Genomic DNA, 19,659 nt, shown 5'->3' with positions numbered 1-19,659 from the left:
GATCTGGCCAATTAGTCTAATAGTCATCCACTTGAAGAATCGGACGTTGATGATAATTTCTTTCAAGACCTTTGACCGCATAAGAAATGAATGTTTTTCACTATAACAAGTTCGTATATCAACAACAACAACAAAATCTTTTCCCACTAAGCGGGGTCGGCTACATGAAAATGGCTTCGTATATCAAGAACACAAAAACAAATTTACGAGATCAATTACAAACCAAGGAACAAAAAAGGGAAGAGAAGATGATCAGCTGCTAGACTGTAAGATTGGGGATGGAGAGAGGTAGAGAGGATGAATTAGAAAGGGAAAAAATGAATTCAGAAAATAGTATCTATCGTAAGTTTCCGCTTCGGTGGAGATTTCTCTATAATCTGCTTCTGCAAGTCCATGAATGTGGAACCCTTGTTTGCAAATAGTCTTCTAAGATTGATCACGGAAAGTTCATTAAAGCTAGCAACTGCAAGATCGGCCTGCACCAGGTCATACCTGCATGTGCCACCGTCGATCTCAATCAATGTCACAGTATACATGATAGCACGGTACAGTTCAGAGCTGCGCTTTTGAACATTCATAAAGGAGGAGTATACGTATGCATATTTGGACATGAGTAAATGCATTTCCAATGTCTATTCTGTAAGTATTAATAATAAATAAAACTTCTGTATCAGACAGACAAACAGCGCTATCAAGGGTGAAGCGGATGAAAATACATACGCAGGGTGAGCGCCAATCAATGCCACAGCCATCATTGTACAGTTGTGAGCAGCGGTTATACCCCTAGGCTCATCCTCGAACACAACACACTTGGATGGCTTCCGATCCAGCTGCAAGTAGAATGACTTTCGTCAGAGAATGATACCACGAATAATTGGGTAAGCTATAACACGTGAACATATATATACTGACAGACTGACTCCAGACATGCGGAGCCTGCCTTAAGTGAAGATCCAACCTTCCAATTCAAGAGTGACACTCGTAATCCATATTTGTAAATTAATAATAGCGAGTTGCACAATACCTTCACAGCTGCCGAAAGAAACCTATAAGCTATTGAATCCATTCCATCTTCCTCTGTCACAATTGCCTGTATCCGCACAAAGATGAAATTGTTCATATAAGTCGAATCAACAGAAACACATGAATGAGTCTTGGTTTATAGTTTACGTCTCAATAAGAAATCAAAAGTGGAAGTTGTGACGGTTCGTGATTTTGAAAGCATTCAACTCAGTGGTAACTTCCATGGGAAAACTTTCAGCAATTCAGGACATGAACCTGAAAGTACTTCTTCAGTCCCATTCGTTCTAGGGCTTCTGTCATGTTTCTCCGATCAAGACTTGAAACTACAGCGCAAGGGATACGAGCTGTGGATACAGCATCTAGCCACTCTTTGATCCCCTCCACAGGTTCACTAAGCTGAAAAACAAGAAAAGGCCAGTAAGATCGTTGCATCAAACAGACAAATAGAATTCCCTCAAAAAGATCACAAGTGGCTTAGCACTCACCCTGAGAAGATTATCATAGTATAATTGCGAAAACTTTAATGCCAATCTATCCAGTTCTCCATCTTCTTTATCCCACAGTAAAAGCTGAAAGTTTTGGAAACTTGTGAGCTATATTCAATAAAAGTATCAAAAATTGATGGTTCATACCATAGAAAATGATCACAAATTTTATTAGAGTAGAAATAGAAAACACAATCAAACACAATTCCTGAAATGAACACTAATCCCAAACCTTATGCAACACATGATCAGCACCTGCATAAAGCATCCGTCTTTGCAAAACTGCATCTTCGGGAAGTTCCTTTCCTGACCAAGAATCAAAATTTTAGGCAATGAAAGAAAGGTTCTACACGCACACAAATCAGCATATACCAGTTCAACATATGATCCGATCTTGAGAATGAACGGAAAGCCATGCAATGGGCTATTAAAGAGAATAAATGGATATGTAGTATGTACCCTCTTCAGAAGCAAGCTGCTTCCAAGCATTTAATTTCATAGTTCGAGTATCAGCCTGAAACACATATTTCAGGCAATCCGATCTCTTTTTAGTAATTGCACATTTAAATAGTTTCTTGATAAGTAAGACATCATAAATACGATTTTCCACACTTCATTACATTTTTATTTCTAACCATCAGAACCTGAAACACATAACTAATGGGTCTTATAGAAACTTACCACGACATTGTCAAAAGAGAATATAAGACCATAAGCTTCATCTGGTTTCATGGCATATCGTATTCGTTTAAGGAAACCTTCTTGCAGTTTGTCGTTCAAAAAATCCTACTCGGAGTATAAATTACAGTAGTAAGGTCATAGCAACAGAAAGTATAACCGGTAGATTAAATTCGACAGAATATAAATAACAATTTGTCCACTATACACATAGCTCCATAAATTCCTTACCACATCAACCTTGAGAGGTCCATCAGGTCTAAAAGTTTCAAAACCTTCTCCATATTCAGCTCCAATCGCCTGAAAACACCGAAAAAGCGAAGGAAAAATACATCAAAATTACCACCCAAAAATTAGTTAAAATGGAAAATAATCAAAACCCAGAAGCTCTAGTTTCCAAATACCATAAAAGTTGCAAACTAAGGCAAAACTGCAAATTGAAAATCGAAAATTTTCAAGCTTTATAAACCATATAAAACACAAAAACCCAACAAATAAAGAAAACATGTAAAGGGGCATGAGAAATCACTACCTCCTGCATGAAAAGCTTGTTGGGTGTGACCGGAAACCCATTTACGGAGCCATTTTCGTTGAACCCGCAACAGCTCCTGACCACCCCTTGATGCTTCGCCACGCCCAAACGCTTCAGTCTCTGTGAAATCGAAGCAATCAGCAACAAATTAAAGCGAGAATTGCGAAAGAAAGAGAGAGGCTTACCAACAATTTGAACTTGGAAGGGAAGGAGGAGTGCGGGTGAGGAGACGGGGATCGCCATGGAAGGGGCAAAGACGAGCTTCTGAAACTGCTGCAGGCACGGTCCATCAGAGACGAATATAGAGAGCCTAGAAAGCCCTTCGAGCAAGCTTTTGCTGTACTTACAATTTTTATTGTTTATTTGGTATTTTTTTGAAAGTGTTATTGATAATTATAGAAAGTTTGAAATGTAAAATGAGATTTTTCGAATGTTAATAACTATTTCGGTATTTTTTTCGTATTTTTAATTTTGTGTAATTATCTTGTTTTTCTCAGGGCCGACTTCAACATTTTTCCAATGAAATATTTGTCATTTTAATTCGCACAAAAAAGAGAATATCTCTAATTTTCTCTCTTTTGTTTTCTTCCCTTTTAATTTCATCCTCATTTCCCCAAACCTTTTTTCTTCTCATAGAGGAAGTTTTGCTATGCCTTATATACGTAAAATGTTATCTCTGCGCCAATCAATCACCATAGTGTCTATTAAACAAGTAACGCTACTAAAATTATGTTTTGATTGTAATTATAAGAAAAGTCTCTCATTTACATATAAAATCAGTAACTGAGGCTGCTAGCGTGTTCAAAAATTTGATGAAATGTCCCAAAACCCTAGCGCCCTTGCTTTCGCATCTTCATTTCATAGATTAAGAGGTCATTTAAAAGTGTTTTTAAAATAATTGAAAATGTTTTTATTGAAAATATTTTTGAAATCAATCATTAGTAAAAATCCAAATGAATCATAGAAAAACAGCTAAAAATTGCTAGAAGCACTATTCTTCTAAATAACACCTTTTGAACCCAAAAACATTTCTCTAAAATCGTTTTCAGTCGTTTTAAAAGCAATTCTAAACAAATTTTAGAATAGTTTAACTTTGTCACATATAAACATTTGAATTAAAATGGAATTTTACATGCATGATTTAAAGTGAGAGGTTAAATTTACCACGTTGCCCTTTTTCAAAAGATTAATAAAAACATTACAAAATAAAATTACCATATTGCCTTGAAGAAAATAGCACAAGGCTTGTTGGGAATGGGAGTAGGTTGAATCTTGGTCAATCATGCCTCTAACATATCAATCTTTCTATATTTCTCATACACGCGAAAAGAAAAAGAGAGAAAGTACAACATATTACATGAAAAATCCGTATCAGGAACAACGTAAATAAGATCACAAATTTATAGCCAAATGCGGTAAAATTTGAAACTTCTTGTTACATAAGTGCAAGACAAAACATTCTCGAGACCATATTATGAACACAAAACGTCTGGGTCTCAAGTATTTCACATCAAAAAGTGAAACCTTCAACTCTACATAGGAAAACCACCCTTTTGTTACTTACTGTACAATAGCCAAATGACTTGCCTTTGAAGAAACAGGTAATGGGAAAAAGTAATCTCAGAAATGACGAGTCGAACTCGCTCTCTTGCCCCGCCTTTCGCTCACTCACTTGAGTCGGACTGAATCACTTTTTTTGTTTGATCGATTGGAGGGGCTTCCATTACCCCCAAAGACGATCAGCTAAAAAAGGCGATTTCTTAGCTTCCGAATCCTCAAAAACCATGCACCATTTTCCAGTTCCATGAGGTGAACTCATGCACCACTGGCCTGTTTCAGGAGGTAACAAAGTTCAGAGAATTAGCAGGACAATGTTGAATAAGAAACAAGAGCGATGCAATCGAAAGTGATTTTCGCACTCCTATGTTCTCCTCCGGCACTCGTCCCTTTTTTACTAACATTAGGGTTAAAGAGAACTATAGGACAAGAACAAGCAGAGAGAGAGAGAGAGAGAGAGAGAGAGAGGGAGACCGATGGTAGGTGTGCCAAGATCCAGTTGTAGCAGAGTGATCCCAAAATACATCAGAGCCATCAGAATTCTTATAGTCTTCGGAAAACTATGGCTAAACCATATTATGAACAATTAAAACTAGATATATGATGATTAAAGTTGAAACCAATAACATAATGTCATTATTTTCATTTCCTCGCCGAAAAATACATTATTGGCATGAGATAAAACTACAGTGGCAACCCCGTTATAGGTAAGTTTCTCCCCAAGTGATCAAGCCAAGAGCCAACGCTACATAAACAGTTGATAATTTCATGTCAGTGAATTTACCTTAATCTTATCATTTGCTTCTTCAAGCAAAGCTTTCTGGTAAGCCAGTAAGCCTTGTCGTTCTTCCATGCCTCAAACCCTTCTCGATTAATGGCAACCCAATTTCCAGCCTTGCTTGCCTTGGTAAACTCTTTCCTGATAAGAAACCCACAAAATAAGCGTTTAATAAAAACATAAGTGATTCCTAAAAAGACACTTGAAAGTCCTATCATGAACTTCTTGAAAAACACTTACAAGTACATATGCAACACATGTGCTTTTTAAACTTTTCTCCTAAACGAGTTGTAAGAAGTCTTTTTGGTTTAACTATAGTTAAAATCACTTCCAAACAAGTCCGGCTTTGTTTGAGATTGTTTACAGAAGAATTACAAGTGCTCTTAATTGCGTTCAACAAAAATACTTAAAAATGCTTCTAACTCGTATAGAAGTGATTTCTATTAAGCAAATGCCAAATATTTTTGCACGAAGCACTTTGAAGAAGCACTAGGAATTTCAATACTTCTAACAAAAACACTTCTACCGAAAGCAATTATGAGCGTGAGTGTTTTCTAAATAAGCAATTACAAATAACTAAATCAATTGGAAAAAAAAAAAAAAAAAAAAAAACTTACAAGAAGAAATGGAAAGGGGCCATGATTACAAGCTGGTCCCAAATGCTCTGTTTCTTAACATCCACGCTAACGCCACTGAACCTCTTCACGTTCTCGTTGAATTCGCACTCGTGCATCCCAGCCAAAGCAATGGGGACCGAAGCCCCACAGGAATTGCTGCAAACAAATGATCAAAATCCCAAAATATTATCCAAAGTAAATTACAAAAGAAAATCAAACGTAATTAAACCCAAATAAAATTAAAGAAAAATAATGCATTTTATGCCGCACCATTTAATTTTCCAAAAGGCACTTCCATCGGGAGCTCGACGGATTGCTCGAACCCTCTTCCGGATCCTTCTCGGATTCCCCATTGAAGGACCACCCTGCAACTCTGCATTTTATAGGACTCGCGTGAATTAGTGGAAGACCAGAAGACGGTGCAATATAAGATACGCTGGTGGTTAATGGCGCACGTAAATAAGTATGCATTTTGTGGGCCAACCCACTTGCAGTTTTTCCCCACTATGCCCCACGTGGTGTGGTCCCTAGGGTGGAAGCGGAGTGTACGTTAGTGTAGTTCTATGTGCATTGCTAACTTGCGCGCGGGTTTTGGGCGGGCGGGCTTGCTGTAAAATTGAAAAGTTACCTGAAAAGAGAGGCAAAATACAAAAAAGCCGGGAGAATTCTCTTCGAATTCTTTTTGTGGGGATGAGATTCTTCAATCGCATCCGTTAATTATACATTGTACGGTCTGAAATTATTGTAAATTTTTTTTATTTAAAATTGAATATAAACAATATATAATAAAAATTAACCGTAAGATGTACGATGAACGAATGTAAATAAAGGATTCCTGAAATTCTCACTAAGAGGATCCAGTGAGGATCCTCACTCTACTAAAAGTACGTTTCCCTTGGTAATCTTAGAATGCGCGCAAGGTGGAAATGGGCGGCATTGAGCACTATGATTTCTAACGACAACTAGTGACTAGTGTGAAAGCACAATGCCACGATGCCTTTTAAAATTTTATTATTATTATTGAAGAGACAAGGCGAGTTCGAAACTATTACAATAACTTAGGAAATATGAGTGTTTCGAACTCAGCATGCATGAGCAGTGGCTGATCAAATAATGGGATCATGATTTGGACCCAAAAAACACTCCATTGGACCATTTCGTCGAGCATTTGATAGGAGAATGTCGATTCTTGCCAATATATGCTGAAGACTTATTATGTAGATGTTTGTCAAGGGTGGCTACATGGAAAGATAAAGTAATGTTGAAGATTGCCAGGACTTGTCCACTAAAGCACATTAAGCATTTGGGGCGCACAGTAGAGTCGCACGCATGAAAAGACAAAAGAGAAAAGAAAGACATGGGTGATAAAAAAGATAGAAGAAGAAGTAGGAGAAGGAGGAGGTTGTAATTTAATTTTCCCTAACCGTTTATAGGGTCAAATACAATATACATAGGGTTTTTGGAGTTATTGGGGTCATGAACAACGAATGATTCTATGCTGGCTTTGCCCCTGCGCATAAGTGGAAACCAAACACTTTATCTACTAGGATATTAGACCACATACATCACAATGCCTTATATAAATCAAAGAATTTACAAACTTTTTTGAATATATGTTATTGACGTGCTGAAAATTTTGGACTTAGATCAAGTTCAAAGTGATAATAACACCTCATTTTTCACTAGTAAATGAGAAACTTGTCAAGAATGAGTCATCATATTGTATCTTTTTATAGTGAATGTGTCGTCCTTGACTATCAATGCATGTACAATAAGCATAGCACTCGAATAGACAAAATTACTTCTTGGCATGTTTACTTAGAATTAGATACACTACGAAAAAGATGATTCAAATTCCCAACTTCTTCCGCATTTCTAAACACTTAAAGAATCAACATGTGAGTCTCGCTTTAAAATTAGTAATCAAACACTCTCAATTTTGAGAAGTGGAATCAAATAGTGGGAGTAGTTAATTTGATTCGCATTTGTTACTTTCTTTGTCTACAAGCTTTATGATTCCCTACCGTCCTCAATACTCGTAAGTAAACATATCATCTATATAAATACACAACAACAACCAAGTTTTATCTCACTGAATAAGGTCAGTTGTATGAATTCTAAAACACTAAGTCTTATGTATCTATATAAACCCATGTGAATTTAAGTACAACCTAAGAAATATAATTACCTGTACAAGGTGAAGGGATTTTAGCAAAAAACTTCACTCCAATCCATCAAACAAAGTAAAATAAATGTCCAGACTCACTGCATAATACATATTAATAAAATCACCTATACAGACTGCCAAACAATGAAACAACACCTTCAAGACAGACATAAGCAAAACCATAACTCAAAAGAGCAAAAGAACTGAATAGAAACTGTTAATCAATCTAATGGTGTCACATTGCATTCGAAGTTTGCATCTTTTTCTTACTCGGCCTCGACAAGGGAAGCGAAATCTGGATGAACCCGAATTTCTTCCTATGTGCTAAAACCGGCTTCTGAACATTTCCTTCCTTCTCGACTTTCGAAGGAAATGTTAAATCCTCCCTCAGAGCATGAAGCATTTCACTCAAAGCTACTCTGTGAGTGTCAGTCTGGCTGCGATCCACTTCCTTTGTTGCCACAAAATCTTCGGGGAGAACTTGCTTCCTGCTAAGTACATCTCGCATCGAGCATGTTGACCTTAAAACTGGCTTCGGGCCATCATTTACTATGACTGACTTGTTCATCTCATTCATCGGAGAGTTCAGGTTATAATCTGGTGATCGGAAATTGTTTAGGTTGTGAATGTTGTAGGCTGCTGCTTGTCCCTTCTGATGGTGCTCGGGTCCCCAACTCTCAAGAGCTTCTTCGGCAGCAAGTTGCTTTCGATTCGCAATTTCTACTTTGTTCAGAGCCTCCTCCAAGAATTGTTTGCTGTGTTTGACTTCTTCCGTTGCTTCTTTCAGCTTCCTCAATATAGCCAGTTTAGAAGTATGAGCTTCATCGATTTGGCGCATGGCATCCACTAGCTTCTTCTTGAACCAGCCCTCAGCTTCTTGAGCTTTCGAGTTTAGAGGAGATTTCATCTGAGAACTAAAACTCATTTGCTCGGGCTCTGGAAGAACGTACCCTGACGAGCTCCCACGACTTGTTAAAGCCTGGATTTCAGCAAGAGCAACGGCCTCTGCTGCCTTTGCCGCTTCTTCCATCTTTTTAGCTGCAATCCACCTCATTTCAGCAGTCTCCATAATGTTCTTGGAATGCTCATTCCTTGACATTGCCCCAGATGCTTCAAAGTTCGCAGCTTCCACTATTTTACTAAACTGCATATGCTCCCTTGAAACAAATGCTGAATTGCCAAAGCCACTCTTAGTATTTGTTTCTGCATCATCGCCTATTTGTGCCTTCACTTTAATGTTCTTCATCTCCTCCTCTAGTGACGAAACCCCTGCAAACTGCGAAGTCAGCCTCTCCCGGGTCTTTTCAAGTAACACTTTCTCGCTTCGCATCTTCTTATTCAAACATTCGACAGAAGATTGAATCACCCCAAGATCACTGATTGTTTTACCGAGGTTCAATTTTGCTTGTTTCAACTCCATCAAGATCAGATCAGGAGAATTCGGGTAGGGACTCGAATTTCCCATCACCCGTTCATGGTTGTTTCCCACAGTCGTATAAATTTCCTTGTTCATTTCTTTGATGGCAGGGGATGATAACATGTGTTCTTCCAAATGGGAATCTTGCGGCGAGACTGTCAAGCTTTTCAATGCCTCTTTCTGCAGCTGTCGCTTTAGCTCTTCCACAATCCTTTTTGTTGTTGCCAGTTCTTCAAGGACATCAAGCGTCTCCAGTTCTTTCACAATCAGATCCTTCTCCAACTCAGCTGCCTGCTCCTCCACTTTCTTCAGGTCAAATTCCTCAACCCCATTCTGCTTATCACAATGTTATTGTAGATATGAATTAAAATCACCTAAACACCCGAAAAACTTTTGAAATGCTTAATAATTCAAGAAGCAAACATGATCGAGAAGCAGAAATTATCATAACTCAGTAGGATATGAAGAAATATGCACTATAATGTACAGAGTACATAGATCTCGTTAGTTATTCTCTGGACAAGATGTTCGTTCTTTACTAATATTAAATGATGAACGGTCAGTATAGTATCGCAACAATTTTGGTATACTACATGTCACTACGAAAAATGTCGACATACATTGTCTGCGTTATTATACAAATATCGAGATTATCAATACAAAATATGCGAACAACATCCTGCACTGAGAATCTCTGCATTTCATAGTGTATCAATGTAACCAGAATTTAAATATAAGAAGGCAAGAAGGTAGACTTACACAGTTTTCTCCGAGCTTGTAGAATGGTATCCAAGACCCCCTCCCGCCAAAACGGGTGACAGCCTCCTCGACCGACCCGAAAGGCGGGGACGTATCAATCACTGCCCTTAAACCCACCCTCCTTATCCCCGGAGGACATGGGGACCCGGGAGCTCCATGTCCATGACCCGAACCGTTGTTAAAACGGAACTCCGTCCCGATTTCGGGCCTCATTTCGTTTATGCGGGGAGTACCCGGAACCGCTTCGGCGGCCATTGCGGAAAGCTTCGAAATTGTTGAAGCGCAGTTCTTCGCAGCAAGACGAAGGCTTTAAAGAGGAGATTTTGGTCAGGCCCATGATGGACATTCTTTTTAGCTGGTGGTGGTGGGGGACCGAGTTGTGACTCGGTCGGTACAGCTGGGTCCACTCGGTGAGTAAAGCTTTGCAGTCGAAACGGGAAAGAGAGGACCTTTTTGGTTTTCAGTGTGGGTGGGGTTTTTTTTGACCCAAAAAAAAAAAGAAAAAAAAAAAGTGTGAGTGGGGTTTAAGTGATGGGGGGTTATTATTAACGACGTGCCGAACGAGAGATTGGTTGGAGGGAAAATCAGTTGAATTGTCTAATTTATTAACATTATCGTTGATTAAAAAGCTTTAAGATATACTAATGTTTATGTACTTGTGCAAATAAGAGGTCTTACATTCACTTTCAATTTTAATTTTGTTATAAACCAAATGTGTTTTGTAAATTAACAGTTGTTTTAAAAAATAGTTCAATTATGTTTCACTGGCAAGGAAAATGCTGAAATTTCTCTGTGAGTTTTTTCAGCTCTTATAAAGGTGAATCAACTTGGTAAAACCACCAGCTGGTCCCCTTAAAAAAAAAAAAATATTAAGGTTGTACCAATGCTAATTGAAGAGTTAAATGATTTTGAATTTGAATTTTTTCGCATAATTAATTTTTAGAAAATAGACTATACTTATAATTAATTATAATGCAAGATCGTAAAGGCAAATGAGAAAGTAAACGGAGAAGTTCAAATGAGAATTAAGGATTTCGGGTGAGGGAGGGATGAGGATTTTTATGACACAAATAGTATAATGTTATGTGTAAAAATACTATAAATGATATTATATAATCAGCACACGAATACACGATTCTACAATAGAGATATACTCATGTCATAAATGAAGAGATTTTTCAATGTACCGAAACATGACATGGTACACCAAATGTCATAATACAAGTAGTTGGATACTTGAAAAAAAATTGTTCAACCACTTATATTATGACAGTTAGTGTAGCAGCTGTATTTCCAGGACCACCCGAAAACTCAAATAAGTGGCTTTAAGGACCTTCGAGGACCACCTAAGTTTGGGCTATGGTAGGGGAGAAGAGTAGCAATGGTTGCAGATTATAGTGCAGGTTCTACAAAATAGAAGGAGAAAGAAGAAGACATTTTTTTATAAATGACTTAGTCAAAACGAAGTCGTTTTGAATCAAGTCATTTAAACAAAAAAATTAAAAGCACAAGCACGTGAGAGACCCTTCGGATCCACAGGAGACAGCATTTAGTAGTAGCACCATTTTTAATTCAGAGTTCAAAGCATTTAAACAAAAAAGTTAAACCCCAAACGACTTTTAAGTAAAGTCAGACACCAATTCCAACTCAATCCCATTTTTACTTCTTCACTTTACTAAATTCTAATTCTTTTTTTTTTTTTTTTTTTTTTGGCTATTCCTCATTCCCCACGTCCACATAATCCATCTAGTTCAGGATCCAGGCCGTTGAATTTTGATTCAACAACTACAGTTATTAAGGGGCTCCCTATTTGTAGCCATTTGATCAATTTTCAATGATCCATATCCCGAACTAGATGAATTAGATGGAAAGGGATCCGTCCCCCACCCCACCCAACCATCGAAGACTGCCACTAGCAGTGTAGCACCTAGTCTGACATTCGTGAACAAATTTAATTTTTGTAGTTTGTAATGTTATTTGCACAAAGATAAGAATGAAAAATTATAATCTATTGTTCATATTGAAATTACTCGATATTAAAATTTTGGATCCGCCACTATCAATGAGGACATAAAATGTGGTTGTTGACTAGTCTCTTTTTTGTGCTTTGGATCGAGAGCGTGATTTGCGGTTTTTGGGAAAGTCATTACCCAGTAGAGGTGATGATTGACATTTTAAAGTTGATGGAAACTTCGTTTTGGTTGGTAACTTTACTTTTTTATGTTTCTTTTTTCTCCTTTTTATTTTCTAAAATTAGATTACAGTGACTTTTTTCCCCTTTTTATTTGCTTTTGTCGTAAAAGTAAAAGCGATTACAGTGAAAAAAAAAATCAATTAATGCATTCACTTTTTTTTTTCTTTCTTTTTCAAGGTTTAAAGAAGGATCCTGCACATGGCAAACAATCATATGGTGTGACAATAATTTTTATTAAATATGGAAATGGAAATTAATCCTCAAAACAAGTCATTTGGACTTGGAACTTAAAAAGCCCATATCAGATTGGTACTCAAGTACCCAAACTATGATTAAATGGGCCCTTTCAGTTCACTTCAATGATCCAATTGATCACAATTCATAAGCCCATAATACTTCCTAGGCTCGACGGCTCTAACGCCCTCATTAGAAAATAGAAACATGTACTACCACACATTAAAATAAGAGATTTCAAAAACGAATTTATGTCCGACCATTCGCATAAACATTAGAGCAAGAGCAGTCAAAAAGTCTACATCAGCAATCATAGTTAAAAAAATAGTTTTAGTGTTTTCTAATTGAAATATCAATTTCTACGTAGTATGACGTCGAATGACATCAAAAGTGGTTGCTTCAAGTCTAATTTTAGTGATTAATAAATTTTCTTTACCATTTTTGTTATTATTTTTTGTTCTAAAAACACTTATTACAATTATAAAAAATAAATAACGCAATAAATAATAGTTTAAATTGACATATCGGGTAAAGAATAAAATTTCAAAAAATATTAAAGTGCCACATAAGCCTTCATATTTAAATTTGATATTTAAATTTTGACATCTCATTTAAAAATGGTTTCGATTGAATAAAAAATAGAGGGTCATAGGTATGTGTGAGTATCATCGCATAGCCAAGTGGTTCAGCTACCGTATTTTAGACTTTCTCATCTTCGAGGGACTAAAAGCATCTCCAACAAACATGTGTTTAGGTATTTAAGTCTAAACGTTACAAAACACCTTGCTTCAAAGGACTAGTTATACATCAATCTAAAATATGTTTAGTCAAGAGGGAAGAGAAATTTAACAAAAAGTAAATCCTCCAATTTTCACACTTTTCTGATTCAAGCCTAAAACTTGAAGATAGAATGGTTGGGCAGCTTAGTTGTCGGAGACGAATTCCAAGTCCATCATAGGTTCGATTCTTAGCATTGGTGAATTACACAATGATGGTTAGGAGAGGCTGAAACGTCTATGTGAGTTTTCTTGGTCCTCAAAAGAATGGACTACAATCGTGGAGAAACTACCAGCTGATCCCGATTTTTAAGAAAACAAAAGGCAAAAATTACCGGGTAGCTAAACTAGCTAGTGTTGCTGGAGTAACGTTTTAAAAGTGGCTGTAGTTAAAACGATTTTTAAGCCATTTTGTGATAACCAAAATATAGTTAGTGTCGAAGATACACTAACCTACTTGCTAGTAAAAGAAACTTGAAAATTCTACTATGCTACAGTGCAACTAAGATCAGTAAGAAAAAGAAAGACAATAGTGATTGGCTATCAAAATATTTGAACGCACTTTAAAAGCTCGAACGTGCATGGTTTTTTTTTTTTATAAAAAAAATACGATATTTTTATATTAAGATATTGAGATAAGCTAAGCTGCATAATGAATTAGTTTGAATAATATAAGTGAGTTAAAATCATTTATAAGCAAAGGACTGAGCTAATTGAAAGTGAGAAGTTGAAGTAGTAGTTAACTTCAAAAGCGACTAGCTAAATAGCTTTTCAATTATTTAGCTAAAGTTTAGCTCGAAATGAGTTCCCATTGGAAGTCTACACGAATTGGTAAACAATTTAAAACACGCACGTCAACAACCACATGATTTCATCAACGATATCAATACGTCTAACATATATAACACCCTAGACCCCACGAATTGTTAATTATAATTAATTCGTATCAACAAACACAAAGCATAATATCATCAAAAATGTACAACTAGTACTTCTAGCACGATACTCTATTAATCATGTCAGTTCATGGACCACATCCACAGTAATCCACTACTCAATGAGTCATACTTTTGTTTGGTATGAATTAATGTCACACTTTCATAAGAGATTTTTTAATGTATTAGGAATACGGTCAGGGACATCAAATGTAATAATACAATTTATTGGAATTATTTTTTTTTTTTTCTTTAAGTTTCCAACCAATTATATTATTACACTTGATGAACCGACCGTATTTCCGGCACATTAAAAAAACTTCTCCCCTTTCACATTCAATTGAACATGAGTCACATATACCAAGCTAATGAGTAAAGAATGCAATAAAATATGCATACCCTTGCATAAAAATAGTAAAGCATAATTGTCTTTGTCGCCCCAATGATAATTTCTTGCAACTTGGAGTACAAGTAATTAAACGAAAATCCTATGTATGATATGGAGTATTCTAGATTCCAGCGTGTTTGAATGTTAGAATTTAGATTGATCATTTTAGCTTTGATCAAAATCTAACAATGAAATTTTTTTAAAACATAAGACACTCCGAAACATACTTGAAAAACCTGATAATAAAAAGGATGGTATGTAGTTCATGATCTAAGTTCCGTTGATTACGCATTGCAACATGGATATGGTTGCTTTCTTGCTTGAATACATATATTTGCGTGACCGATTGTCGTGAGTGAGTCCACAACTGACCAGAAGCAAAACTGTAATTCTATTACACTATGTTTGGATGAGGGAAATAAACATAGAATTTTGGTAAAAGTTAGAATTTATAAATTGACAGGCACCAATTCTCTCGTTTGGATTCATAAACATAGAAATTTAGAATTTCCGCGTGGAAAAAAAACTTGGAATTTGGGACCTCCAAATCCCAAGTTCAAATTCCATGTAAATAGGTGTCATTTCTCAATTTCTATGATTGACAGTTTAAAAATAACAAATTCCGTATTCAATTCCATTGTTCTTTTAGGTTAACCAAACAAGAAAATTTACAAATTCTAGAAAATAAAATCTCGTCATTTCAATTTCCGTCATTTTTAAATTCCTTAATAATTTTAAATTTCTTCACCCAAACATAGTGTTACTGTTCTAAAAATTTCCGCCTAGTACCGCCTAAGCTCTGCCTAGGGGAATACCCCGATTAATACCTATGCGTTTGAAAATTAAGAAAGGGCCTAAACTTGCTGAGGCACATGCCTAGTCCGTCCAAACCTGCTTAGGCACCCGCCTAGGTCGCAACTCACTTAGACAGAAAATAAATAACTTTCATTTTACATTTTATTTTTTTTCAATAAATTGTAAGAGACTTGTTACTACTTAAATGAACACACATTATATCTTTGATCTCCATGTTTTTATTATGTTCAAATACTTCATAATATGTATATCATTATATTTAGTAGTTTATGATGAAAGTATATATATTTTTAATTATAAGCAGACACTTATTCATACGAAATATAATAGATTTATTTAAATCCGTCTGTCCACCCACCATCCGACTAGCGCCTAACGTCTTTTAGAACATTGCTATTACATACCTAAGTAAACAGAATATTAATAACTGTGTAACTGCCCCGAGGCCCCCAACGATTTCATCATGCATGCAGTGACCAGGTCACCAGGAAAACAAACTTAAGAGAAAGCAAAGCATCTCTTCTTCCCTTGTTTTTGGTGGCAAAAGGGTTCAGACTGGTTTTAAAGCCGTGGGACATGAACTCATAATTTAGGGCACAAAATCTGGTAGGGTTGTTGAACATTTTAATTAGAGCACATCAGCAGTAACTACACATGCGCATTAGGAGGTCTGCTAGCTAAAGTTCGCGTTGATTGTACGAATTTGATGTATGTTGTTCCCAATAAAGGAAATACTTGTTAATGTAATCGTAGCCATAATTTTCATATAATAGTGTCATAATATCAAAAAAAAAAAAAAAAAAAAAGGAAAAAACTGATTTTGCCTTTTTATCGAGCATCTAGTAGGCATCGGCCAATACTTGTCAACCAATGCCGAAAATTTTTACCAATTGACAACTACTATTATTTGTAGAGGCTTGTTGAGGATGAATGCAAGATATTGTACTGTAGTAATGTTGAAAACTGCCAAAGCTTTTCAACTAAAGTATTTCATCGACCACATATAATAGAGTCGCACACAAGAAGAGAGAAAATGAAGACAAATATGATAGCTAGAAGAAAATAGAAGAAAAAGTAGGAAATGAGGTTGTAATTTAGTTTGCCTTAGGTGTTTATAGGGGTCATATACAATACACAACCAAATATACATGAGATTTTGAAGTTGTTGGGGTCAAAGACAACCAATGACCCTATGTTGACTCCGCCATGCATGTAATTTGTTACCCATAATCGACACTGTATAAAGAATGTACAAAAAGTTCCTGTTTACTTAACAGACACAGAAGAAGGAATTAATCAAAGAATTTAGAAATAGGGGAAATAAAGAAAGAGAATTACATTAATTAGTTCTTTTTAGTTGATATGATTCTTGATATTTAAGGATATTAGTTTGATTACAAATTTCAATGAGAAACTCATATGCTTCTCATACCAATAGCACTAAGTAAACATGCCATTTTTTATATTTTAAAGAGCACAAGTTCATGCAATTTTATTTCTATTTTTCTAATCACGTGTGTCACATGATGAAAAAAGGAGTCGCAGGAACTTATTTAATCCACTTATTTCTCATGAAAAGCCAGCAAATGTAGTTTAACATGGATTAGACTGTCTATTGACCTCAATTATTAGCATCATTATAAATGACATTATCCGTGTGACTTCCCAAGAGAAATTGTTCAAATTGTGCACAAGGCAAGTGGTCGATCTCAAAGAAAGATAAACCCTAAAAATTGCAACGATAGACATGTTTTTTAAACAGCACATGTGGAAGTCAAATTTGAAGTGATTGGTTGTATGTTGGATGAGTCGAATGAGTGATTTATTGTCGCCTCATGTGGAGATCAAATTAAGCGTGCTCAAGTCAAGCCTTCGGGATAGCAGGACAGACCTCACCTTTATTTTATGAGTAGCAAATTACCTTGGCGTGAATGCCAAAAGAACCAGCACAACCAGGCTTCCTGTACAGTTGTTGCTACCATCAAAACAACCACTCAGGCCGAGTCGCATATGAACCGCGACAAACTCTCATTTATGATACAGAGCTCATCCCTAACCAGATCCCACACTTTCTCAACTGTTTTTGTTATGGCTATCGTTTATTTATGGTCCTGCTATATCCATGTCATCACATGATCAAATAAAATTCTTCCAAAAATCTATTTATGATTTTGGTAGTTGCAAATATGGAATGCGTCAATAATATTATTTTAATTTATCAAAGATGCCACGTATATAATTACTTAATATTATAATTTAGTGGTACTTCTTTTTGTGGATAATTTTACATTTGAATTTCGTAAATGATGAGTTCGCAACTAATTTCTTCACTTAACACATTAAATGACTCACAACTTCTTCTGCCGTAATATTATCAAGCACTCTGATGGTTTGTTTGAGATTGTTTTGAAAAGATCAGATGCATTTTTTAGATCATAGAAACACTTTTAGTGATGCTTCTTTTATAAACATTTCCAAGAAGTATTTCATTTATTTATTTATGTTTTTTTATAAAAAAAAAAAAAAAAAAAAAGATTCTAGTTAAGCATTTATGATCTAAAGTGCTTGACACAAAAATACTCTCAAATAAACTCTTAAAAGCTTAAGTATGAAAATTTTATTTTAAGTATGATATTTTTTTAAAATAATTTCAGAAAATAGAAAAAAAAAATCTATAATATCACATTCTTTTGAGAGATATAATCTTACTAATTTAAGCTCATGAGGTTTATGTCCCATATAAGAGACAAATTCCTGAAATCAGCATCAATTGTGGAATATGGTTTAGTATTATTGTTTTGCGTGCATCAAATGTGGAATATGGTTTAGTATTATTGCTTGTGGAACCTTAGATTAATTAATACTAGACGACCCACATTCAACTGCAACCAGTACTCTACAAGATATTCTATTCAATTCAATATCGTCGTCAGCTACCTCGCTGCTTCTTCTTCGGATCTTGAAATTTCAGATCTGCCTCTCTTGCTAGCCAAGTAGCTAAGCCAGAGACAGTCAGAACCCAAAAACCAGATTCAAAAATGGTGACTGAAAACGAGTGCCTTTCCTCTAAGATTGTCTCCAAGGAAGCATCCGTGGCCAACTCTTCTTGCAGGGTTTACTATGGAGAAGCTGGTGTTATCCCATTCAAGTGGGAGTCACAGCCGGGTACACCCAAGCACAAGTTTTCAGAGTCTTCTCTTCCTCCTCTCACACCTCCTCCGTCCTATTCCACTACCCGTCCAAGCAGCTTTAAACACACCCAGCAAAACCCTAGCTCCAAAACAAAGTTTTTAGGCAGCATTCTTTCCAGGCTTAGGTCATTGAAGAAAATGCTCAAGGCACCCAACATGGCATCGCCATTGCCATCGCTATCACCATCATCATCGTTGTCATTGGCATCATCACCGTTGTCAGCATCCTACTCATCATCGTCATCGTCATCGAATTCTTCATCAGGTTTGAGAAACAAAAAGGGTCGAAAAAATCAATGTTTTTCGGTTTCGAGGATGCCATTAGAGAATAATTATGGGGGAGATTATTATGATCATCATCATCATCAAAATTCTGGATCACCTACTTCAACTTTATGCTTTGGAGGTAAACGCAAAGGTAATATTTCTACTAATTTTCATGGGATCCGAGGCTGCTAGCCTGCTTTTCAGTGAGGAAAATGAAATTTGCGTGTTTGTCCATTGTAAAACCATGAATCGCCGAGGTGCTGCTGCTTTATTAGAATTTTCTGTATGGTCGTGTTAATTAAATCTTTTTATTTTTGGGTTTTACATTAGATTTTAATTAATTCTAGTAGCGTAAGTGGGCATGCAGTTGCAGTGTGTGGACTGCCATGGACAAGAACATGTGGATGGTTCCATTGATCTCATATCTCATGATCAATATTCCAACAAAATGCATGTGAAATTCAGTTTTCTATGATCATTTTCCATTATTTTATGTGATAATTTATAAAGAAATATTACACAACGTAGCTTCGCAGTAATGTTGATTTTGAGTGCTTAAATTATTTGACTGCAATTAATACTGTTTACAAAAAAGATTAAAGATAACAGATATCACATTACTGATAATTAAGAACCACTGTTCTCGAGTCTGGACCATAATTTGTGTTTTTATCTAATTCTGTTATTATCTCAATAATTATCTACTTATCTTGTATTATTATCTCATGCATCTTGATTTGTATTAATCTAAAAACATGAGACAATCTAGTAACAAAAAATAAACAATTATTTATCTTGTAAATCATCACTGTCGAGTAAGTTGTTTCAATCTCCTACTCTGATAG

The 19,659-nt window shown here is 35.9% G+C and overlaps 4 protein-coding genes across 8 annotated transcripts; 1 reads left to right on the top strand and 3 right to left on the bottom strand.

Annotated features, from left to right (window-relative positions):
• Nucleotides 1-80: 80 nt before the first annotated feature.
• Nucleotides 81-3,086, bottom strand: LOC137734941 (5-amino-6-(5-phospho-D-ribitylamino)uracil phosphatase, chloroplastic-like). Of its 4 annotated transcripts, none has more exons than XM_088696730.1 (11): nucleotides 2,904-3,086; nucleotides 2,719-2,838; nucleotides 2,418-2,486; nucleotides 2,190-2,294; nucleotides 1,968-2,022; nucleotides 1,741-1,814; nucleotides 1,509-1,616; nucleotides 1,279-1,419; nucleotides 941-1,090; nucleotides 721-830; nucleotides 81-492 (listed from the first exon to the last, which is right to left on the bottom strand). In XM_088696730.1, exons 1-11 carry the CDS (start codon nucleotides 3,006-3,008, stop codon nucleotides 324-326), a joined length of 1,206 nt encoding a protein of 401 aa, XP_088552856.1. In that variant the 5' UTR covers nucleotides 3,009-3,086; the 3' UTR covers nucleotides 81-323. The 4 variants fall into 4 exon arrangements, with proteins under 4 accessions (XP_088552856.1, XP_088552857.1, XP_088552858.1 ...); XM_088696731.1 differs by having other exon boundaries at nucleotides 1,509-1,592; nucleotides 2,904-3,085; XM_088696732.1 differs by having other exon boundaries at nucleotides 1,025-1,090; nucleotides 2,904-3,084.
• A 1,003-nt stretch (nucleotides 3,087-4,089) lies between these two features.
• LOC137733382 (uncharacterized) lies at nucleotides 4,090-6,081 on the bottom strand. Of its 2 annotated transcripts, XM_088696729.1 has the most exons (5): nucleotides 5,941-6,081; nucleotides 5,671-5,826; nucleotides 5,060-5,194; nucleotides 4,750-4,841; nucleotides 4,090-4,548 (listed from the first exon to the last, which is right to left on the bottom strand). In XM_088696729.1, exons 1-5 carry the CDS (start codon nucleotides 6,021-6,023, stop codon nucleotides 4,442-4,444), a joined length of 573 nt encoding a protein of 190 aa, XP_088552855.1. In that variant the 5' UTR covers nucleotides 6,024-6,081; the 3' UTR covers nucleotides 4,090-4,441. The 2 variants fall into 2 exon arrangements, with proteins under 2 accessions (XP_088552855.1, XP_068328635.2); XM_068472534.2 differs by lacking the exon at nucleotides 4,750-4,841.
• Nucleotides 6,082-7,876: 1,795 nt separating this feature from the next.
• On the bottom strand, nucleotides 7,877-10,528 carry LOC137735215 (WEB family protein At2g40480). Its single transcript, XM_068474620.2, has 2 exons — nucleotides 10,014-10,528; nucleotides 7,877-9,587 (listed from the first exon to the last, which is right to left on the bottom strand). The coding sequence occupies exons 1-2, from the start codon at nucleotides 10,266-10,268 to the stop codon at nucleotides 8,073-8,075; spliced, it is 1,770 nt and encodes a 589-aa protein (XP_068330721.2). The 5' UTR covers nucleotides 10,269-10,528; the 3' UTR covers nucleotides 7,877-8,072.
• A 7,623-nt stretch (nucleotides 10,529-18,151) lies between these two features.
• LOC137734475 (uncharacterized) lies at nucleotides 18,152-19,337 on the top strand. Its single transcript, XM_068473737.2, has one exon. The coding sequence runs from the start codon at nucleotides 18,395-18,397 to the stop codon at nucleotides 19,004-19,006; it is 612 nt and encodes a 203-aa protein (XP_068329838.2). The 5' UTR covers nucleotides 18,152-18,394; the 3' UTR covers nucleotides 19,007-19,337.
• Nucleotides 19,338-19,659: the final 322 nt, after the last annotated feature.

Source organism: Pyrus communis, chromosome 7, assembly GCF_041283825.1.
Source record: "Pyrus communis isolate YQ-2024b chromosome 7, ASM4128382v1, whole genome shotgun sequence".
Lineage (NCBI taxonomy): Eukaryota > Viridiplantae > Streptophyta > Magnoliopsida > Rosales > Rosaceae > Pyrus > Pyrus communis.
Note: the sequence above shows the minus strand (reverse complement) of the source record. Positions and strands in the feature narration are given on the sequence as shown.